Genomic DNA, 17,739 nt, shown 5'->3' with positions numbered 1-17,739 from the left:
ACTTTTCTAGGATTAGGTTTGGGGGAAAGGGGAGGGTATGGGGGGTTCACAGGTTGGTAACATCAAAGAAATGGGATGGAGTGGGAAGGTTGAGATGAAATTGAAAATTGTAAAATAGTCAATAGTTCAATATCATTTTGATTCATTGTAGTTTTCATTTGTTCCATAAGAGTGTTTAAAACATTACAAAAAAGAAAATGTGATAAAAGCATTATAGTTACTTGGAAAAAACTATGTGAAATCATTTTAATCTAATCTAATGACATTCTATGCCACTTTATCTTGTGGCTCAAGACGAATCACAATCGTAACATGCTCATAATAATTTAATAATAATTGTGCTCATACTTTCTAGGTCAATTACCCATCAAATACTAAGGGCTCCTTTTACGAAGGTGCGCTAAGTTTTTTAACGCATGCACTGGATTAGTGCGCGCTAGCTGAAAATCTACCGCCTGCCAAAAGGAGGCGGTAGTGGCTAGCGAGCGCGTCAATTTAGCACACGCTATTCCACATGTTAAGGCCCTAGTGCGGCTTTGTAAAAGGAGCCCTAAGAAAATGGAAAACTAAACAATTCCTTATGTAGTGAATGCTATTTATAAAGTTCATTCCACAAAATAAGACCTTTACTGGCCAGTTTCCTGTCTGGTCATTGGTTTGCAACATAATTGTTATGATCATACATTCTAGGTCAATTACTCATCGAATATTGAGTAAATAGAAAACCCTTAACCATTTTCCTAAATGTATAATAAGTGATACTATGAATACTATTAGGTAATTCATTCCACAAAGTGAGATCTCTGTCAGTCAGAGTTCTCTATCTAGTCATTGATTTAAGACATAGTGATGATGTTGGAATGGATAATCTGACTTAGTAAGCAGCGCTTAGTGCCTTGGAAGGGAAGTAATTGGTGATTAGATCAGAAAAATAATCCGACATCAATCCATATAGGATCTTAAAAACAAACAGTAGTAATTTAAAGTGTATCCTTGTATTCACTGTCAACCAATGAAGGCCCAGTAAGCAATGGGGTAGCGAAGTCATTATAGTTTCCTCTCAAAATCAACTTGGCAGCCACATTCTGTACAATTTGAATTTGATGTAATTGTCTTTCAGGAAGACCCAGAAGAATGATATTGCAATAATCTATCTGACTCGTAGATTGTATTATTGTTCTGAATTGAGACCACTCTAAAAATGATTTAATGTGGAGTAGTTTTAATTTAAAGAAAGTTTTCTTAATGATTGTGTTCACTTGTTTTTCCATTGGAAGACAAGAATTCAAGATCACTCCTAAAATTTTAAAATCTGTTTGAATTTGAACCTCAGCTAAGGCTAATTAGATTTTATCTTGCGGTAACTCAGCATCTTTGCCTGCTTCCTATAGGACATTTGTTTTATCTGGGTTGATTTTCAAACAGTTTATAAGCATCCATATTGAGATGGAGTCGAACACTCTTGACATCTGTAATTCCATGTCCTGAAAACACCTTTCTACAGGAAATACTGTATTAGAGATGTCATCAGCATAAGAGAAAGACATTATTTCAAAAGAACTGAGCAAAAATTGCAATTCATTCAGGTATACTGTACATTAAAAAGTGTTAGTGAGGGTCACGTGATGTGTTGAGCCGAGCAAGACGTGCTCTGCTCGAGCTCCGGGGTCCCGGGTCCTCTTTTGTCCCAACGAGTAAAAAATTTCTTGCGATTTCGCTGTGTCCTGGTGGGAGCAGTTCATGGACCGTTTTGCCCAGCCTGTGAGCCCTGTAATGAGCGGCAAGGTGACCCGGGGAGCGAAGGATCGGGAGGCGCGATTGCACCGCGCTGAACTAAAGATGGCGACCGGGACACCAGACGCGGGTCCTGAGCTCCCGCTGTCGGAGGCGCATATCGCTGCTCTTTCCGCTTCGGTGGTGCGGGCTCTGGATGCTAGATTTGAGCAGCTGTCGGGTCAACTCTCCTCTTTGGAGTCCCTGGTCACAGAAACTACGCGCCGGACCGGAGAACTGGAAACCAGGGTGGCGCACGTGGAGGAGGCCCACTCTGCTTCGTCGGCGGATCTGACCTCACTTAAAACGCTAATAGCTCGGCAGGCAGACAAAATCGAAGACCTCGAGAACCGCTCGAGACGGGACAATCTTCGTCTAATAGGTCTACCTGAGACAGTGCCTGACTCCCTGCTGCACACTAAATTGGAATCCTGGCTTCGCACAGCCTTACCTCTTCCTGAAGGTATGGGCATCTTGCGGCTGGATCGGGCCCACCGCCTGGGGAGACGCAGTGAAGATCACACCAGAGCACGGGTCACTATTTTCAAAGTCCATAACTCTGCGCATAAAGTGGAATTGATGAAACAGTACCGTCAAAAGCGCAACCACCTTACCTTTGAAGGAACACAGATTCGTCTTTTCCAGGATTACTCTCCAGCACTGCAGGAGCGAAGGAAGCGGTTTTCTAGAGTCTGCTCCGCTCTCTTTGATCGTCAGCAAAGGTTCCAGCTGCTCTATCCGGCACAATTGCGGATCTGGACTGCTACAGGATGGAAAAGTTACACATCAGCGGACGATGCTCAGGCATATTTGGATTCTCTGCCTGGGGAGGCTGGACCTTCCTCGGTCCCCTGAAATTTTCCTTTCTGAGCTGGTACTTCTGCTACCGAGGTGGTGTCCTGGCGCTGCTTGAGCTGGGACCTTAGATTTTTCCTGGCTGACCGGAGGGCGGGATGCTGAGCGGCTTTCTCCCTTTAGACATGGATTCACAATTGTTCCTTGTTGGCTTGTTGCTTGTTCTATCCTGTGGATCCTTGTTTGAAGGCCAGCTTGATGGTTCTGCATGCCCTTGAAGTCCTGCTTCTGGGGTCCGGGCTTTTGCTCCTCTGGCCTCTGCTGCTGTTGAATTACCGGGGTATTTCCGGATGGCCCACTATTGCTGCATAACCTGAACGCTTGGCGATTAGTCGTGACCAGGACTTGTGCTGCTTCGGATTGGGTAGATGCAGACCCCACCCGGCGTGGATCCACCTGTAGAGCTGGGTCCGGTGGTTAAATTTGACACTTTGGCTCTTTGTTCTTTTGCATCGCAGGACTCGCTGGATGAACAATCCTTTCTTATGTTTTGTATGGATGCGGTTTGGTCCTGCGTGTTGGGGGTATGGATGGAAGATGGGTGTTGAGCTGGGGTTATGGTACGAATGTCTATATTGGATGTGACTTTTTTGGGAGTGGATGGTGAAAACAGTGCCATTGAAGGAGTATGTGTGTTTCAGCGGGTGCCTGTGGGGGACTCTCAGGGGCTTCTTTCTGCGTACCCTGAGAGACGCATTTCTATTACTGGATGTCTGGTGGCGCTACTTGGGTTGGGTTCTGCTTCTGCTTGTTACTTGAGATGTTATGTCCATCATATGCTCATGGTTGATTCTGGATGGGTACAGTGGGATGGTCAGGTGTGAATTATTTCGGAGATTCTTTATGTGGATTGAGATCTGGGCGGGAGGAATATGGGGATGGAAGGTTTGGGACTGGGGGGACTCGGGGCCCTGTTCACATTTGTGCGTGACTCCTTCTCTCTCCCGCTTTGGAGGTTGGCAGATATAGTCTGCGGAGGGAGGGGGTTGGGAGTTGCTGCACAGGGCCCTTAGACCACTAGTGGGTCATATGAGGGACGGGGGGGGGATGGTGGTGGGGGGGAGGGATAGTGGGGGGGAGGGTGTGCTGGGCTCTCCTCTTGTTCTTACTTCTTCTTTTCTCTTTCTCTTTTTCCTCCTTCTTTCTTCTTCTTCTTCTTTCGTGTTCTTGACACCTGGTATTTGGCCTTCTGTCCATTGGTGGAAACTCGGGTCTGGATTGAGGAGCTGGGAGCGGGTCGATGGCTGGGACGGCCTTGCTCTCGGTTACCTTTCTGGTTTGGTACCGGCTCATTATCCTTCTACATTTTCTCATGAAGCCTCTTAGATGTATTTCCTGGAATATAAATGGTGTCACTTCACCTATTAAACGACAAAAAATTTTACGAGCCTTGAATCGTCAGAAGGCTGATTTAGCCTTCTTGCAAGAGACACATCTGTCAGCAGCAGAGCATGCTAAGCTTCAAACTTGGTGGGTCGGTCAGCATTTGGGAGCACCGGCGATCGATCGGAAGGCGGGAGTTCTGATTCTGATTCGGAAGGGGGTACCCTTTGTCCTCCAAGAGCAGTGGGTAGACCCGGGGGGTAGGTATATCATTGCTAAGGTGCTTCTTCATCGTCAACCCCTGATTCTTTGTAATGTTTATGCGCCTAATAATTATGAATCTCGATTTTTCTCCTCACTTATACGTCTTCTTGGCCAACATTCTGACATACCATTACTTGTGGGAGGGGATTTCAATTGTGTTCATGATCCTTTGCTGGATAAGTCGCTCCCGGCTCCTCAGGACCGGATGCAGCCTACGAGGGGTATTTCTTTACTTTGTTCTTCTTTAGATGTTCTTGACGTTTGGCGGACGCTTCATCCAGGTGAGCGTGACTATACTCACATATCTAGGGCCCATGCCTCTTTATCACGGATTGATTATTGGTTGACCTCTAGCTCTTTGTTTTCTCAAATTGAATCGGCTACAATTGGATCCTTTGACGTTTCAGATCATACCATGCTTTTGTTAACCCTACACTTAGATATCTCTTCCCCGGGCTCCTACCGTTGGCGATTTCCGCTTCGATTGTACAAGGACCCGAAGTTTCAGGAGTTCTTACTTCAGAAATGGTCTGACTATCAATTCCATAATATTGACCATCGGAGGGATTCTACTCTCTTCTGGGAGGCAGCGAAGGCAGTGCTCCGCGGTGAGATCTTGGCTTATTCCAGTCATCAACGTCGGGCTCGAGATAGGGAAATTTTGCAATTGGAACGTAGGGTTGGGGACCTCCGTCGGCTGTACAGCCAATCTCACACTTCTACATTGCGTTCTCGGCTTTTAGCCACCCAGAGTCAACTTCAGGAGCTGTTGCATGCTAGGGCAGTCAAGTCGCTTGCTTATTATAAATATCAATTTTTCAGACATGGGAATCAAAGGGGGGCACTCTTGGCTAGGGTGGTCCGTCGGTCTACGGGTCGTACTCATATTTTACAGCTCCGCTCGGCAAGGGGGGATATGGTCAGGACGGATGCCGAGATTAATGCAGTGTTTTATGATTATTATAGGAAGCTCTATTCTCAACCATCTGACTTAATGGAGGGCTCTATATATTTGGACGGTATTACCCTTCCGTGTCTATCCGCTCAGGCGGTGGCTAACCTCAATAACCCTATTACGGCTGAGGAGGTGTCCGGTGTCATACAGAAGGGTTCTTTACTGAAGGCCCCTGGACCGGATGGTTTCAGGATGGAATTTTATAAACTCCTACACCCTTCGATAGCATCAGTCTTGGCGGATACTTTCACAGCCGCCATTCATCGGGGTGCACTCCCGGATTCTCTCACTTCTGCTCAAATAATAGTGCTCTTGAAGCCCCAGAAAGATGCTACCCTTTCTTCCTCTTATCGCCCTATTTCGCTGCTGAATGTGGAGGCCAAATTGTTCGCCAAGGTTTTGGCTAACAGGCTGGCCTGTGTTCTCCCGGATTTGATAGCTTCCCCGCAGGTGGGGTTTGTGCAGGGGCGTACTAGTGTGAAAAATATTAGATCCATATTGGCCTCTTTGGAATTCGTGGAAAGAACCAATATTTCTTCCCTTTTGGTCAGCTTTGATGCTGAGAAGGCCTTCGATCGGGTCTCTTGGAATTTTTTATTTGAGGTTTTGACTAGGTATGGCATAACGGGTTTTTTTCAGGATGCGGTTCGGGTACTTTATCATTCCCCTACGGCCTTTGTTTGGGCTAATGGACATTGTTCTTCTTCATTCCCCATATGTCGTGGTACACGTCAGGGCTGTCCTCTTTCCCCATTGCTTTTTGCTCTGTCGTTAGACCCATTGATTCGGGATATTCAGATTAATAAAACTATTTCCGGTATTCGCATTGGTTCCTCGGAATTTAAAATCTCGGCTTTTGCGGATGACCTCCTGGTTCATATCTCGAACCCCGTTATCTCTCTGTCCAATTTGATGGCCACTTTTCAGGAATATGGAGATTATTCAGGGTTTAAGCTTAATCTTGACAAATCCTTAGCGTTGGCCACGTCTTCATCAATACGGGACTCTTGGCCTGGGTCCTTTCCTCTTCAATGGGCTTCCTCTTCGTTTCGGTACTTAGGGATAATACTGACACCGTGTACCTCTGGGTTATATCGGGATAACATCGACTCCCTGTTCAGTTTTTCGGCTGAGTGTTTTGCTAGGTGGGCTCCATACCCTTTGTCCCTGTCAGGCAGGATTCATTTGTTTAATATGGTTCTTTTTCCTAAATGGCTTTATACTTTGCAGTTACTTCCGTTATGGCTTTTGAAACGGGATATTGTTAAATTGCATTCTATGCTTTCTCGATTCTGTTGGGGGGGACGGCGTCCGCGGGTGGCGTTGCGTTACCTGTTTGGTGACTGGAAGGGTGGGGGCTTGGGGCTGCCGCATTTTCGGTTATACAATGCTGCTTGTCTGATGCGTTATTTGGGTGAGTGGCTATCGGACCGCCAGGATTTTACTCCGAAACCCTATGAGAAGGAATTTTTTGCCCCTTGGCACATCTTGTCCTTGGTACAGTCCCCTCGCTCTCAATTACCGATGTCACTTCGGGGAAGTTTGTTGTTGCATTCTCTACGTATCGTCTGGTCTTTTGTGCTGAACTCCTGGAAAGGGACTCCCACGATTACTAGATACTTACCTATTCAGGGAAATCTGCAATTTAGCCCCGGCATGGAGAATGCTAGTTTTCGTGAGATGGCGTCCCGGGATTTTACGTTACTTACCCATGTGCTTCAAGTTGATGGTTCCTTAATGTCTTGGGATGCTTTGGTCCGGTCTGGGGTTTTTGCTGTGGGTGACTACTTTGCGTTTCGACAACTTCATCATTATATTCATTCTCTCCCCCGAGATGCGCTAGCATTTCCCATTGAGGATAAATTTACAACACTTTTAGATCCTTATTTGGAAAATGGATTTACGGTTTCTGGCCTTTATAGAGATTTCAGGCGTTGGTTGGGAACGACTGATCGTACCGTATTACAGGATCATTGGTGTCGAGATTTAGGGATAGCTCAGGACGCTTTGGATCTTTCTTCCTTGATTGCTAGACTACCAGGAGTATCTGTTAATGCTGATCTTCGGGAGTGTCAGTTTAGGGTTATACATCGAGGCTATTTCACGAAGAGTCAGTTGTATTATTCAGGTTTTACGGATTCTCCTTTGTGCCCCAAATGTCACCAGCAACCTCACTCGTTTATTCATGCCTTTTGGTCTTGTGTGAAAATCAAGCGTTTTTGGAGGCAGGTTCTATCTTATGTGGAGCGTGTTTTGGGATTGACGCTTCCCTTTTCGGCAGCCGGTCTCCTGCTGGATAAATATGAGGCCTTTTGTTTACCTGATTCGGGGCAGCGGCAGTTTATGAGACGGGTGGGGGTGCTGGGGAAGAAGGTAATTCTATCTGTTTGGATTGGTGATACTTTGCCCTCTTTTTGGGCTTGGAGGAATCGCTTGCATGCTCTGCTGCTGCTGGAGCGGAAGGATGCGTCTTTCAGCTTGCACAGAAAGCGTCTCTTCCTTCGAATCTGGAATTCTTACCTTTTTTCATTATCTCCGAGGACTCGAAGTGACATTTTGAATTCTTTGTGATTCTTTCTGAGGCCCGGGCATGTTCCATCTTTGAGGAGGCACCAGGTGATCTTTCCTTTCTCTTTCTTCTCTTTTCTTTTCTTATCTCTTTTCCCTCTTCTATTCCTGGGGGAAGTTACTTCTGTTTTGGCAAGGAATTCTAGTGTCTGTTTTGGAACAGGGAGGTTTTGGGGGTGGGGGTGGTTTGGGTGGGACTGTGGGATTTGATGACCTGTACCTGATTATTTTCTCCTGTTATTATGGTTTATTGGTTTGTGGGTTTGACATAGGTTATTTGATAATAAGATATAAAAATTTTGAAGGAATGATGTTGTATGCAGAGCTTGAAGAAGTGGAGCCTTCAGAGTTCTGGCCCTGCGTATTGTAAACTCTTATTTGTGTATGGCATGTCTTACTCTGTGGGTAAATGCTGTATATGTTTTTTCCTTCAATAAAAACTGTTTGAACATAAAAAAAAAAAAGTGTTAGTGAAAGGGGCAAACCCTGTGGAACTCCAGTCATCATTTTCCAGGTCTTTGAAGTTTTGTTTCATACTAGCTGCACTCACTTGTAGAGAATGACACGGGTATACATTTTTCCAATCCCTTCAGGATCTCTTTATCCCCGTACTGTTCCTGTGATCTCTGTCCTCATCTGCATACTTTAAAATCATAAGTATTTGAGGCTCTTGCAATTAAGACAGAACTTGCAGGAATCAGATAAGGACAGAACTCGGGACAGGATGGGGATATTGAGATCCCATGGGATGGGGGACAAATTTGTCTCTGTGCCATTCTCTACTGCACTATATAGTGCTTCAAGACTCCCAATGTTCATGTTTGGTTTATAGAATTTGAGGTTTGTAGTTGTGTAATATCTGCTTCTTACATTCATGTTGATCAGAAGTGCAAAGACAAACAACACGTGGAAAGTACAAATGGAGGGAACTGGTGGAATGAAGCTGCTGACCTGACTTGGAGGAGTAAGTTCAGATGGGCGTTGTGCTGAACCCTTTGTGAGGTCTCTTGTTGATGTCACTAGAGAGGCCTTCAGGTACATCATAAGAGCGCTGTTAGCTCTGCGGCGTGTGGAAGCTCATGAAAGGGATCAAGTCTAAGCTTAAAGGCTCTATTTTTCAATTATGTACTGAACAGACTCTCAGGTGCTGGGCTCCAAGAATAAGAAATTACTGAACTGTGATAAATGGTTAAATGAACTTGAACCTAAAGTATTGGTACTGCAGGTGACAAATACTTTGCGAATAAAAGACACTAGCATTTTGCCACAAGAATGAATAATTGGAAAATCTATATAGAACGAAAAATTTGGATTGTCCTGTTACTCTATTTTCTCCAGAGGATTTGTTCAGGAAATATTTGAAAGAAGTTTTATATCATAGGGATGCTGATTCTGTAATGATTTCAAATATAATTTGACTTGGAGGAAAACTTAAAGTGAAGGTATGGATATTTTAGAAGCTATCTCAGATACTGATTCGACTACATTTTTAGAGACACCACAAGATGACTTAAAACAACATGGAAAATGAAATTGATAAATCTAACATTCTTAAGGCATATTTCAAGAAAAAGAATGAGAACTTCTGTAGTCAGAAAGTACAAATTTTTCCTGATGTGGCTACTCAAATGACAAGGATTTGGATTCTTGGATTTGAAGTCACGAGTATTGGCCATGAGAGCATCCTTTTTTTTTTTAAAGATTTCCATATAAATGTTTGATTACATATCAGAATGTTCAATATATTTGTTTTGGCCCTTTGCAGTTTGAAAAGTTCTTATTGGATAAGAGTCAGGCAACTTGTTTGAAATGCCTAAAAGATGGGGTAGAGTGGCTGTTTCAGCCCGGCAGGGGACGATCAGCTTTCTAACATCTTCCCAGGGGGCGAACTGGCTCTGCCGAATGTGAGAGAGACGTCGGTATTCGGTAGCAAAGCTTCACTAAGCCCCGTGGGACCTGCTCCTCCCCTGCAGCCATGAGAGTGAGGAACTACGGAAGCCTCGCAGAGACAGGAAGCCATGTTGGCTGCTATGGCTTTGGGCTTGCCGGCTTCACCAACAACCGCAGCGAATATACCAAGACCAGGAGAGGAGAGCTTGGAACGTTCAGTAGACCCAGGACAGATACCATCAGTCCCTCCTTTGGTAAGACCTGTCGAATTTATCTTAGAGTCAATCTGGACGGCATTAGACTCTCTCCATAATTTATGTGCTGGAATCTTTCCCCTGGTACAAGCTCAGACAATGAGTTTGGACAAAATTGCGGAAGATTTTAAAGCCCAGGGGGAAAAGGTAATACACCTTAGACCAAAAGGTCCAAGGGCTACAATCCTCTCAATCCTCCTTAATGGTAAGGAAAGCTGAGAATTTTGATAACTAAATAAAAGCTTTGAATCTTAGGATCCCAAACTTTCCTAAATTACTGACAATGTCACCTGAGGATTTATTCTATAGATTTTTTAAAGACGTATTTAAGTACCTGGTAGATGGACTTCCTCCTCTTCAAAAAATATATTTCCTACCAATTTCAAAGAAAAAAAGTAGCTTCAGCCCCCACGACTCAACTTGAGTCTTCAAGTCCATTGAATATAACAGGAATCCTGCAACCATCATCCATGTACCAGCTGTTTACCTCCAGGCATAGGAATATAGCATAGTATTCTAAGCTGAAAATAATTGAAAATGCTCTTGACAGTTGATTTATTAGCTTAATCCTCTGGGTTTTTGGTTCCTCCAACAAATTTTCTTCACCACCTTGCAGGAAACAACTAAAAATGTAACAATACAGCAAAATAATTGGACCTATTATCCAGGATATCAAGGTTTATTTACTTGAAGGTTTATTTAATGCTTATGGGAGCAAATGCCTATTGAAATGGAATAATTTTTTTTATGCCAAATCTATAAGTGGGAAAGAACTGAGTCATGCTTCAAAGGTTTGAGATACCAAAGTGTAGAAAATTGGCAATTTTCATTCAAAATCAAAGTTTAACTCCAAGTGAACAGTTCTTCACAAATGAACATTCATTAATTGTCATTGTGCAGATTCTTTCTCCTTTAGTGATTGTAGCATATTCCAACTGGATTAATTATCAAGAAATGTGCTCATCTTATTTTGAATGACTGGTTAAGTTGAATTTAAAAAATATAAATTAAAAAGATAAACCAACTGAAAACAATGACTTATCTCATATCATAGTTACATTTTGATCCATCTATTCTCTGTCTCCTTTTGTATTTGATCTCATGAATAACTACTACTACTACAATTATTTATATAGCACTACCAGACGTATACAGCGCTGTACAGAGTCACAAAGAGTAAGAAAGCAGCCCCTGCTTGAAAGAGCTTATTACAATCTAAACAGGCAAGCCAAACAAACAGGATGTCATGGATACAGTTAAGGGGAACGGTTAATCAGCTGGCTGGGTTGGAGGGCAGAGGAGTAGGATTAAGGATTGAAAACTATATCAAAAGATGGGTTTTCAGTCTGCTTTTAAACAAGGGAAGGGAAGGGGCTTGACAGACAAACTCGGATAATTTATTCCAGGCATAGGGGGGCAGCTAGATTAAAGGAATGAAGTCTAGAATTGGCAGTGGAGGAGAAGGGTAACATTAAAAGTGACTTATCTGAAGAATGGAGTTCTCTGGGAGGTGTATAAGGAGAGAGAGGCAAGGAGAGATATTGAGGGGCAGCAGAATGAACATACTTGTAGGTCTGCAATAAGATCTTGAAATGTATGCAATGGCAGATAGGGAGCCAGTGAAGTGACTTAAGGAGAGGGGTGACATGAGCATAGCGAGGTTGGTAGAAGATGAGTCGTGCAGCAGAGTTTTGCATAGATTGCAAGGGGGAGAGGCGACACTGCAGGATACCAGTTAGGAGTAGATTGCAGTAGTCTAAGCATGAGCTTATGAGAGCTTGGACAAGGGTCTGGGTAGTGTGCTCAGAGAGGAAGGGGCGAATTTTGGTGATATTGAAGAGATAGAAGCGACAGGTCTTAGCAGCTTGATGGATATACGTAGAAAATGAGAGGTCAGAATCGAAGACAACTCCAAGGTTGCGAGCAGAGGAGACTGGAACAATGACAGTATTATTTACAGAGATGGAGAAAGGAGGAAGAGGAGCAGAGGGTTTAGGAGGAAAGAGGAGCAGCTCAGTCTTGGACATATTTAGTTTCAGATGACAGCAGGACATTCTGGCAGCAAAGACAGCCAAATAAGCAGAGACTTTTTCTTGGACTTTAGGTAAAATTTCTGGTGTAGAGAGATCTGGGAGTCATCAGCATAAAGGTGATACTTGAAGCCATGGAAGAACAGGGCACCGAGGGAAGAGGTCGTAATAACAGTATGGTGTAATAACAGTGTAGTTTTCCCCCAATTCATTCTCCTCTGTTTTTGATATCACACTCTGTAGCTATTACTGAAGAGGAAGCAATTAACTATGGTAATGAGAACAGTCAGCTCTATGGGAATATGGTATGTGTATGAGGGGGAACATCTGGCTCTAGGATACTTAGCCACATAAGTAAGGTATTATGGGTGTCTAGAGGAATTTGCAGCAAGAGTGGAGGAGTAGCCTAATGGTTAGAACAGCGGGCTGAGAATGAGAGGAGCCTAGTTCGAATCCCTCTGCTGCTCCTTGTGATCTTGGGCAAGTTACTTAATGCTGTACTGCTTCAGGTAGAAACTTATGAGCCCTCCAGGGACAGAAAAATACCTAATGTATCTGAATTTACACTGATAGCTTTTGAGCTTCAGACAGTATATAAGAAATTAAGTTTTTTTTTTACTAAGCTGTACTAAGAAGTCAGCTTAGCGTGCAGGCCTTTCATGCTCGCTTAACCCATTTCTAGCGTGGCCATTAAATAGAGCTTTTTTCCAGTGTATTTTGTTGATGACTATGCGCTAATGTTAGCATTATAATGTAATTTTTAAAAAAAATGGTGCACTTAACCACCACCTGTTTAGGTGGAGTTAAAAGCTTCTGCCTTTTGGATGCATTAATAAGTTTAACGCAGTAGTAATTTGCGCACACTAACTGATTAGTGCATGCATGCCCATTCTCCACCCCTAACATGCCCCCACCCACAAAAATACAAAATCATGATTATCGTACAGTTAGTAAATGCAGATGGCAGAACACTTTAGCATGCCCCAGGTTAGGCCATTATTGCTGCATTAGGTGTCTGTTAGCGCTTAATGCAGCATTGTCAAAGGATCCCTAAATAAAGCAGACTTTTGTGCCCTCGTATTCCTTTTTATCTTGTAACCATAAACCAGATGCGACATCTCTAGGATTGCTCACCCTTGGGACGTTTGCCTTTTCTAACCTTGTTCCCAGGTCAAAGGAGTCAATGTTGAGGCAGTTCTGAGAGTGGAAGAGTATGAAGCAAACAGCAACAGAAATATCTCAAAACGAGAGACAGAAGATGATTTGGGTCTTATCATGCTTATCGATTCGCAAAACAACCAGTATATACTTACAAAGCCCAGAGATTCAACCATTCCTCGTGCTGATCATCACTTTATAAAGGTAGATTGTCTTATTAATTACTAAAAATATGTGCTGACATCTTATAAAGGGAAAACTGTTGAACCAAGCCTAAGGAGGGAGTATTCCTGACATTTGTTACTTGTTTTCATCTTGATAGAGAATAAAAATGAAATGGGGGTTTTTTCTTGAGACATCTGTTTTGTAATACGAATATGGGAATTGATGTTCTGTATAGGTACAAGTGTGGTTGCTTGTCTATGTTTTAAATGTGTATGTTTAAATTGTGAGCGGCTCTATAAAAAGCGGGTTATAAATAAACAAATTGTGTTATTGTCCACATGGTTTTTGAAGTCCATTCCATATGCAATAATACGGTTAAAATATAATTTTAATTTGTTTTTAAAATTCCTACTACTTTTTCATTATAATTCCCCTGTATTTTGGTGAGAATCCATAATTGGAACTCGTATATCTAATGGATGCATGGAGGGATCAAATGAAGATATAACAGTTTATATCAGTGGTCTCAAACACGCGGCCCGGGGGCCACATGCGGCCCGCCAGGTACTATTTTGAGGCCCTCAGTATGTTTATCATAATCACAAAAGTAAAATAAAACCGTTTCTTGATCATATATCTCTAGCTATAAATTACAATATTATTATTAAGACTTAGCTAAAAGGAAAGATTTGATGAGTTTGACCTCATGCAAAATTGTCATTTCTTTAATAAGACATTAACTATTTTTTTTTTCTGAGACCCTCCAAGCACCTACAAATCCAAAATGTGGCCCTGCAAAGGGTTTGAGTTTGAGACCACTGGTTTATATGAACCAGTTAGCTCACATGTGTGAATGAAGCAGTTTATGACATTTTTCCAAAAAGTAGCTTAAGGTAGTTATGGTGGAGAACCTTAATTGTAATGTTTTTATTTTGATTTTACATGTCATGTACTTGTTTATGCATTATGTAATAATTTATTTTTCTTTAGAAGTAAGTTTAGATGTAAGTGGCATGATGTTCTCTTTGTTCTGCCTCTGTCATTGGGTAACAGATCAGCACAGACACTGTCCCTGAAGAAGACAATCTATTTCAACATATAGGACAAAGATATTAGACAGGTTTTGTTTGAGGACATACAAGTCTCTCTTGAGAATACTAAGTACGCTAGAGTTTTATATTGCACAAAGGGCAAGGACAGGTTCTTTTTAACACTTGTAAACAAATCTATTTTTTTTTTTAGATAGACAGAATTTAATTTATTTTTTTTGGATTTTAAGGACATTGTGATGATAGGAATGTTGTCTTTGCCATGTGGCTGGCTGTGCACAATGATAGGACTGCCTACAATGTTTGGTTATGTCATATGTGGCATACTGCTGGGACCATCAGGATTAAATAGTATTAAGGTAAGACCTTAAACGTTTTTCTTTGTACAGCTGTTTTTATAACATTTTTATTGATGATTTTCTTATTTCAGAATGTATAGATTTTGCTAGTGATAATTTAATCCTTTCTGAGTAAGATTTTGTTATAACTTTAAATGTAAAGGGGGTGGGCTGGGCTAATACCTTGCAGGTAGAAAGCATTTCAGGCTATCGTGGGTAAAGCTTCCACATTGTATACCCACTCAGTGCAGCCCAAGGAGCTTCCTTTTGAAAATGGACATTCAAGTACAAACTGTTATGGGTAGGCGTCTACCATGGGGAGACGAAAAATTAGCTTCTTAATATTTATTTGCATAGGCTACTAATGTGGAATGTTGCTATTCTTGTACAATCCCACTTTATTCCGGGACCAGTGGGTTATTTCCATCTACCTGACAGGAATTTGTAGGAAGTTTCAAACTTCAGAGACTTAAAATCCCTCCTCTTCTTACCTCATCATGGTCCCTGTAAGCATCGGTTTTCCTTCCTACAAGCCAAGCTGTAGGAGCTTGTCTTTTCTGCTCATGTTTTATTTTCTGTAATTTCGGCCTTTGCATTCACGGTTTTTGCCCTCGTGCTGCAGAGGTTCCCTGCGGGGACAGCTCTGACTGCGGGAGATTGCAGACCTTTTCGAAAAGTCTGCTTCGGGGGGGAGGGGGGGTGTTTCCCTGCTTGTCAGTAAACCCTCTGGACAGCCGGTTTAAAGACTGTTCTCTTGGGAGCTTGCTCACCCCAGATCTGTCCACTAGTGGTGTCGAGCGCAGGCTGCGTGGTTCTGTGGAGGCATGCCCAGGATCTGAGCCAGACTGTGTTCCTCCACCAGGCCATTCCGAGAGTGGTAGATGTACCCGGTTGTGGAGGTCTGACTGGTGGGGCAGTCAGAAGAATCAAAGTCTAGCTTTCCAGCTCTTTGAAGCAGAGGATCTCCCTGTGAGCTGTTTCAGCTCTGTCTGCAGTGTTTTCTAGTCAGCACATGTTTCTGTGTGTACAGACAGGCTGAATCAGCAATTTGGGGGGTGTCTTATAAAGGGGGTTTTGGGTGGTTTTCCTGCATGCCCTATCCCTCCCACCCTAAAATCCTAAAATCACCATTTTTGAGGATTCTTAGTGGTTTTCTCGGGCTATTTTTAGTTAAAATCAGCACCCACAGTAGCCATCTTGGATTTTTCCCGATTTGATTTTAAAGTTATTTTTTACACTTGTCAGCTTAGTTTTTGCAAGAAAACTACATAGATGACCTCTCCAGGGCAGGATGTGATGGATTCATGCCTCATTTGTGGTGGATGGCTGTCTCATATGCACAAGCAACCTTAGATATTTTCAGTTTTAACCCGTTTTAAGACCTCAGCGTTGCAAACTGTGTGTAGATTTCATTCACAGGTTCATTAACACCAAAATCTTCATCGGTCTATTTTTTTATAAATTTATAAATATATATAGTTGTTTTCTTTAACTCTATATTTAATTCCAATACTCATCTCTTTTATGAAGCATAGAAGATCTTCATCCAACATAGGCTATGTTTCATCCAGGGGGCTTTATCAAAGTATTTCCCCTGACAATAGAAAAGAGATATATCAATAAATATAACTCAGCCGTAGCTAATCTTAAAAAGTTTTTTTTGACTACCCCACAGAGACATAGCTTAAAATCTAAACTTACTTCAATATATTTAAACCCATAGTTTTCTTTCAAATACCTTGGTTCTGCCGGTTCCATGAGTGCTATAGCAGGAGTTCCGGCTCAAGGCCCGGCAGAGGCAGGAAGTTCTTCAAGCGGCACCGGCACGTCCTGTGGGCTGCGTGCCAGTGCCAGACGGGGGGTAAGTTTCAAGTTGTTCGGGCGGGGGGTGCTGGTACTCGGGGGGAGGGGGGGCGATCGCAAATCGAGTCAACACTCGGTTTGCGAGACAAGTTTTGCTCGTCTTGCAAAACACTCGCAAACCGGGTTACTCGCAAACCGAGGTTTGATTGTATACATAAAAATTTATAAAAAATGGACCGATGAAGATTTTGGTGCTAATGAACCTGTGAATGAAATCTACACACAGTTTGCACCGCTAAGGTCTTAAAATGGGTTAAAACTGAAAATATCTAAGGTTGCTTGTGGATTTTGATATCAGATAATAAAACCTTAGAAAAATATCATTTTATTGCCTAATATATTTGTGTCTCATGTGCAGCCATGTTACATGTGCGCTGCAATCTGTGAATAGTCCAAGACTTGCCCGAATTCAATGCCTTCAGCCTCCAAAGATGGTCTTCTAGTGCCTTCTGCCCCAACTCCGATGAAAATGGTGTGTGGGTCCCTGGGGAGTGCGCAGGTGATACTACGGCAAAATGCAAGCACGTCTTGGAAAATGAACCTCGTAAATTCTCCAAACATTCCAAATCTGGTATCCAGGGGTCGGCTCCCACCGCTGAGGATGGGTTTTCTCTGGATTTTGTTAATATGTTATTCAGGCATACTTGGTTAAAATGTCTCTGCCTGTCTCCCTTCTGCCAACCTCTGTGACAGTCACAGGGACTCCCGCTCCTTTGGACCAGGGTCTTTTCTCTTTCTTGCCCTTAGAGATGTCATCAAGTAAGCCGGTATTGCCTATGTTTGTGCTAAATATGCTTTCCATACCTCTGCTTTTGTAGGGGGGCACTCTGACAGCCTCAGATGTGGCAGATCTAGCAGATCTCCAGGATCTGAATCATTGTAGAGTCCCTGATTTGGGGGAGGTTCCCACTGTGCTCAGAATTTTCAAGCACACACATCTTGTGAATTTGATCTCTGAATCTCTCCAGGAATTAAAGCTGCAGTCTGAGCATCCTGTTACTGCAGAATGTTCCCTCATGAGTGACCAGAGGCCACAATCTTCCTCTTTTCCTGATCATCCTGACCTTATTGGGATTCTTATGGACATCTGGGTGACTCCTGAGGGAACCTTGAAATGTACTCGCACCATGGTGCGGCTTTATCCTATGGTGGATGCCTTTAACAAGTGCTTTGCTTCCCCGAAGTGCTTTGCTTCCCAGGTTCCTCGGTGGCGCAGGTCACCAAGCGCATTTCTCTCCCCAGTGACGGGAGAGT

The 17,739-nt window shown here is 42.9% G+C and overlaps 1 protein-coding gene across 1 annotated transcript in view; it reads left to right on the top strand.

The window, feature by feature from the left end:
• TMCO3 (transmembrane and coiled-coil domains 3) overlaps positions 1-17,739 on the top strand; it is a 121,906-nt gene that overhangs the window by 18,727 nt on the left and 85,440 nt on the right. Inside the window, exons 4-5 of the mRNA XM_033948709.1 lie at positions 13,083-13,274; positions 14,515-14,643. Of these exons, the coding sequence (XP_033804600.1) occupies positions 13,083-13,274; positions 14,515-14,643 (321 nt within the window). The remainder of the gene's footprint in view (positions 1-13,082; positions 13,275-14,514; positions 14,644-17,739) is intronic.

Source organism: Geotrypetes seraphini, chromosome 6, assembly GCF_902459505.1.
Source record: "Geotrypetes seraphini chromosome 6, aGeoSer1.1, whole genome shotgun sequence".
Taxonomy (NCBI): domain Eukaryota; kingdom Metazoa; phylum Chordata; class Amphibia; order Gymnophiona; family Dermophiidae; genus Geotrypetes; species Geotrypetes seraphini.
Note: the sequence above shows the minus strand (reverse complement) of the source record. Positions and strands in the feature narration are given on the sequence as shown.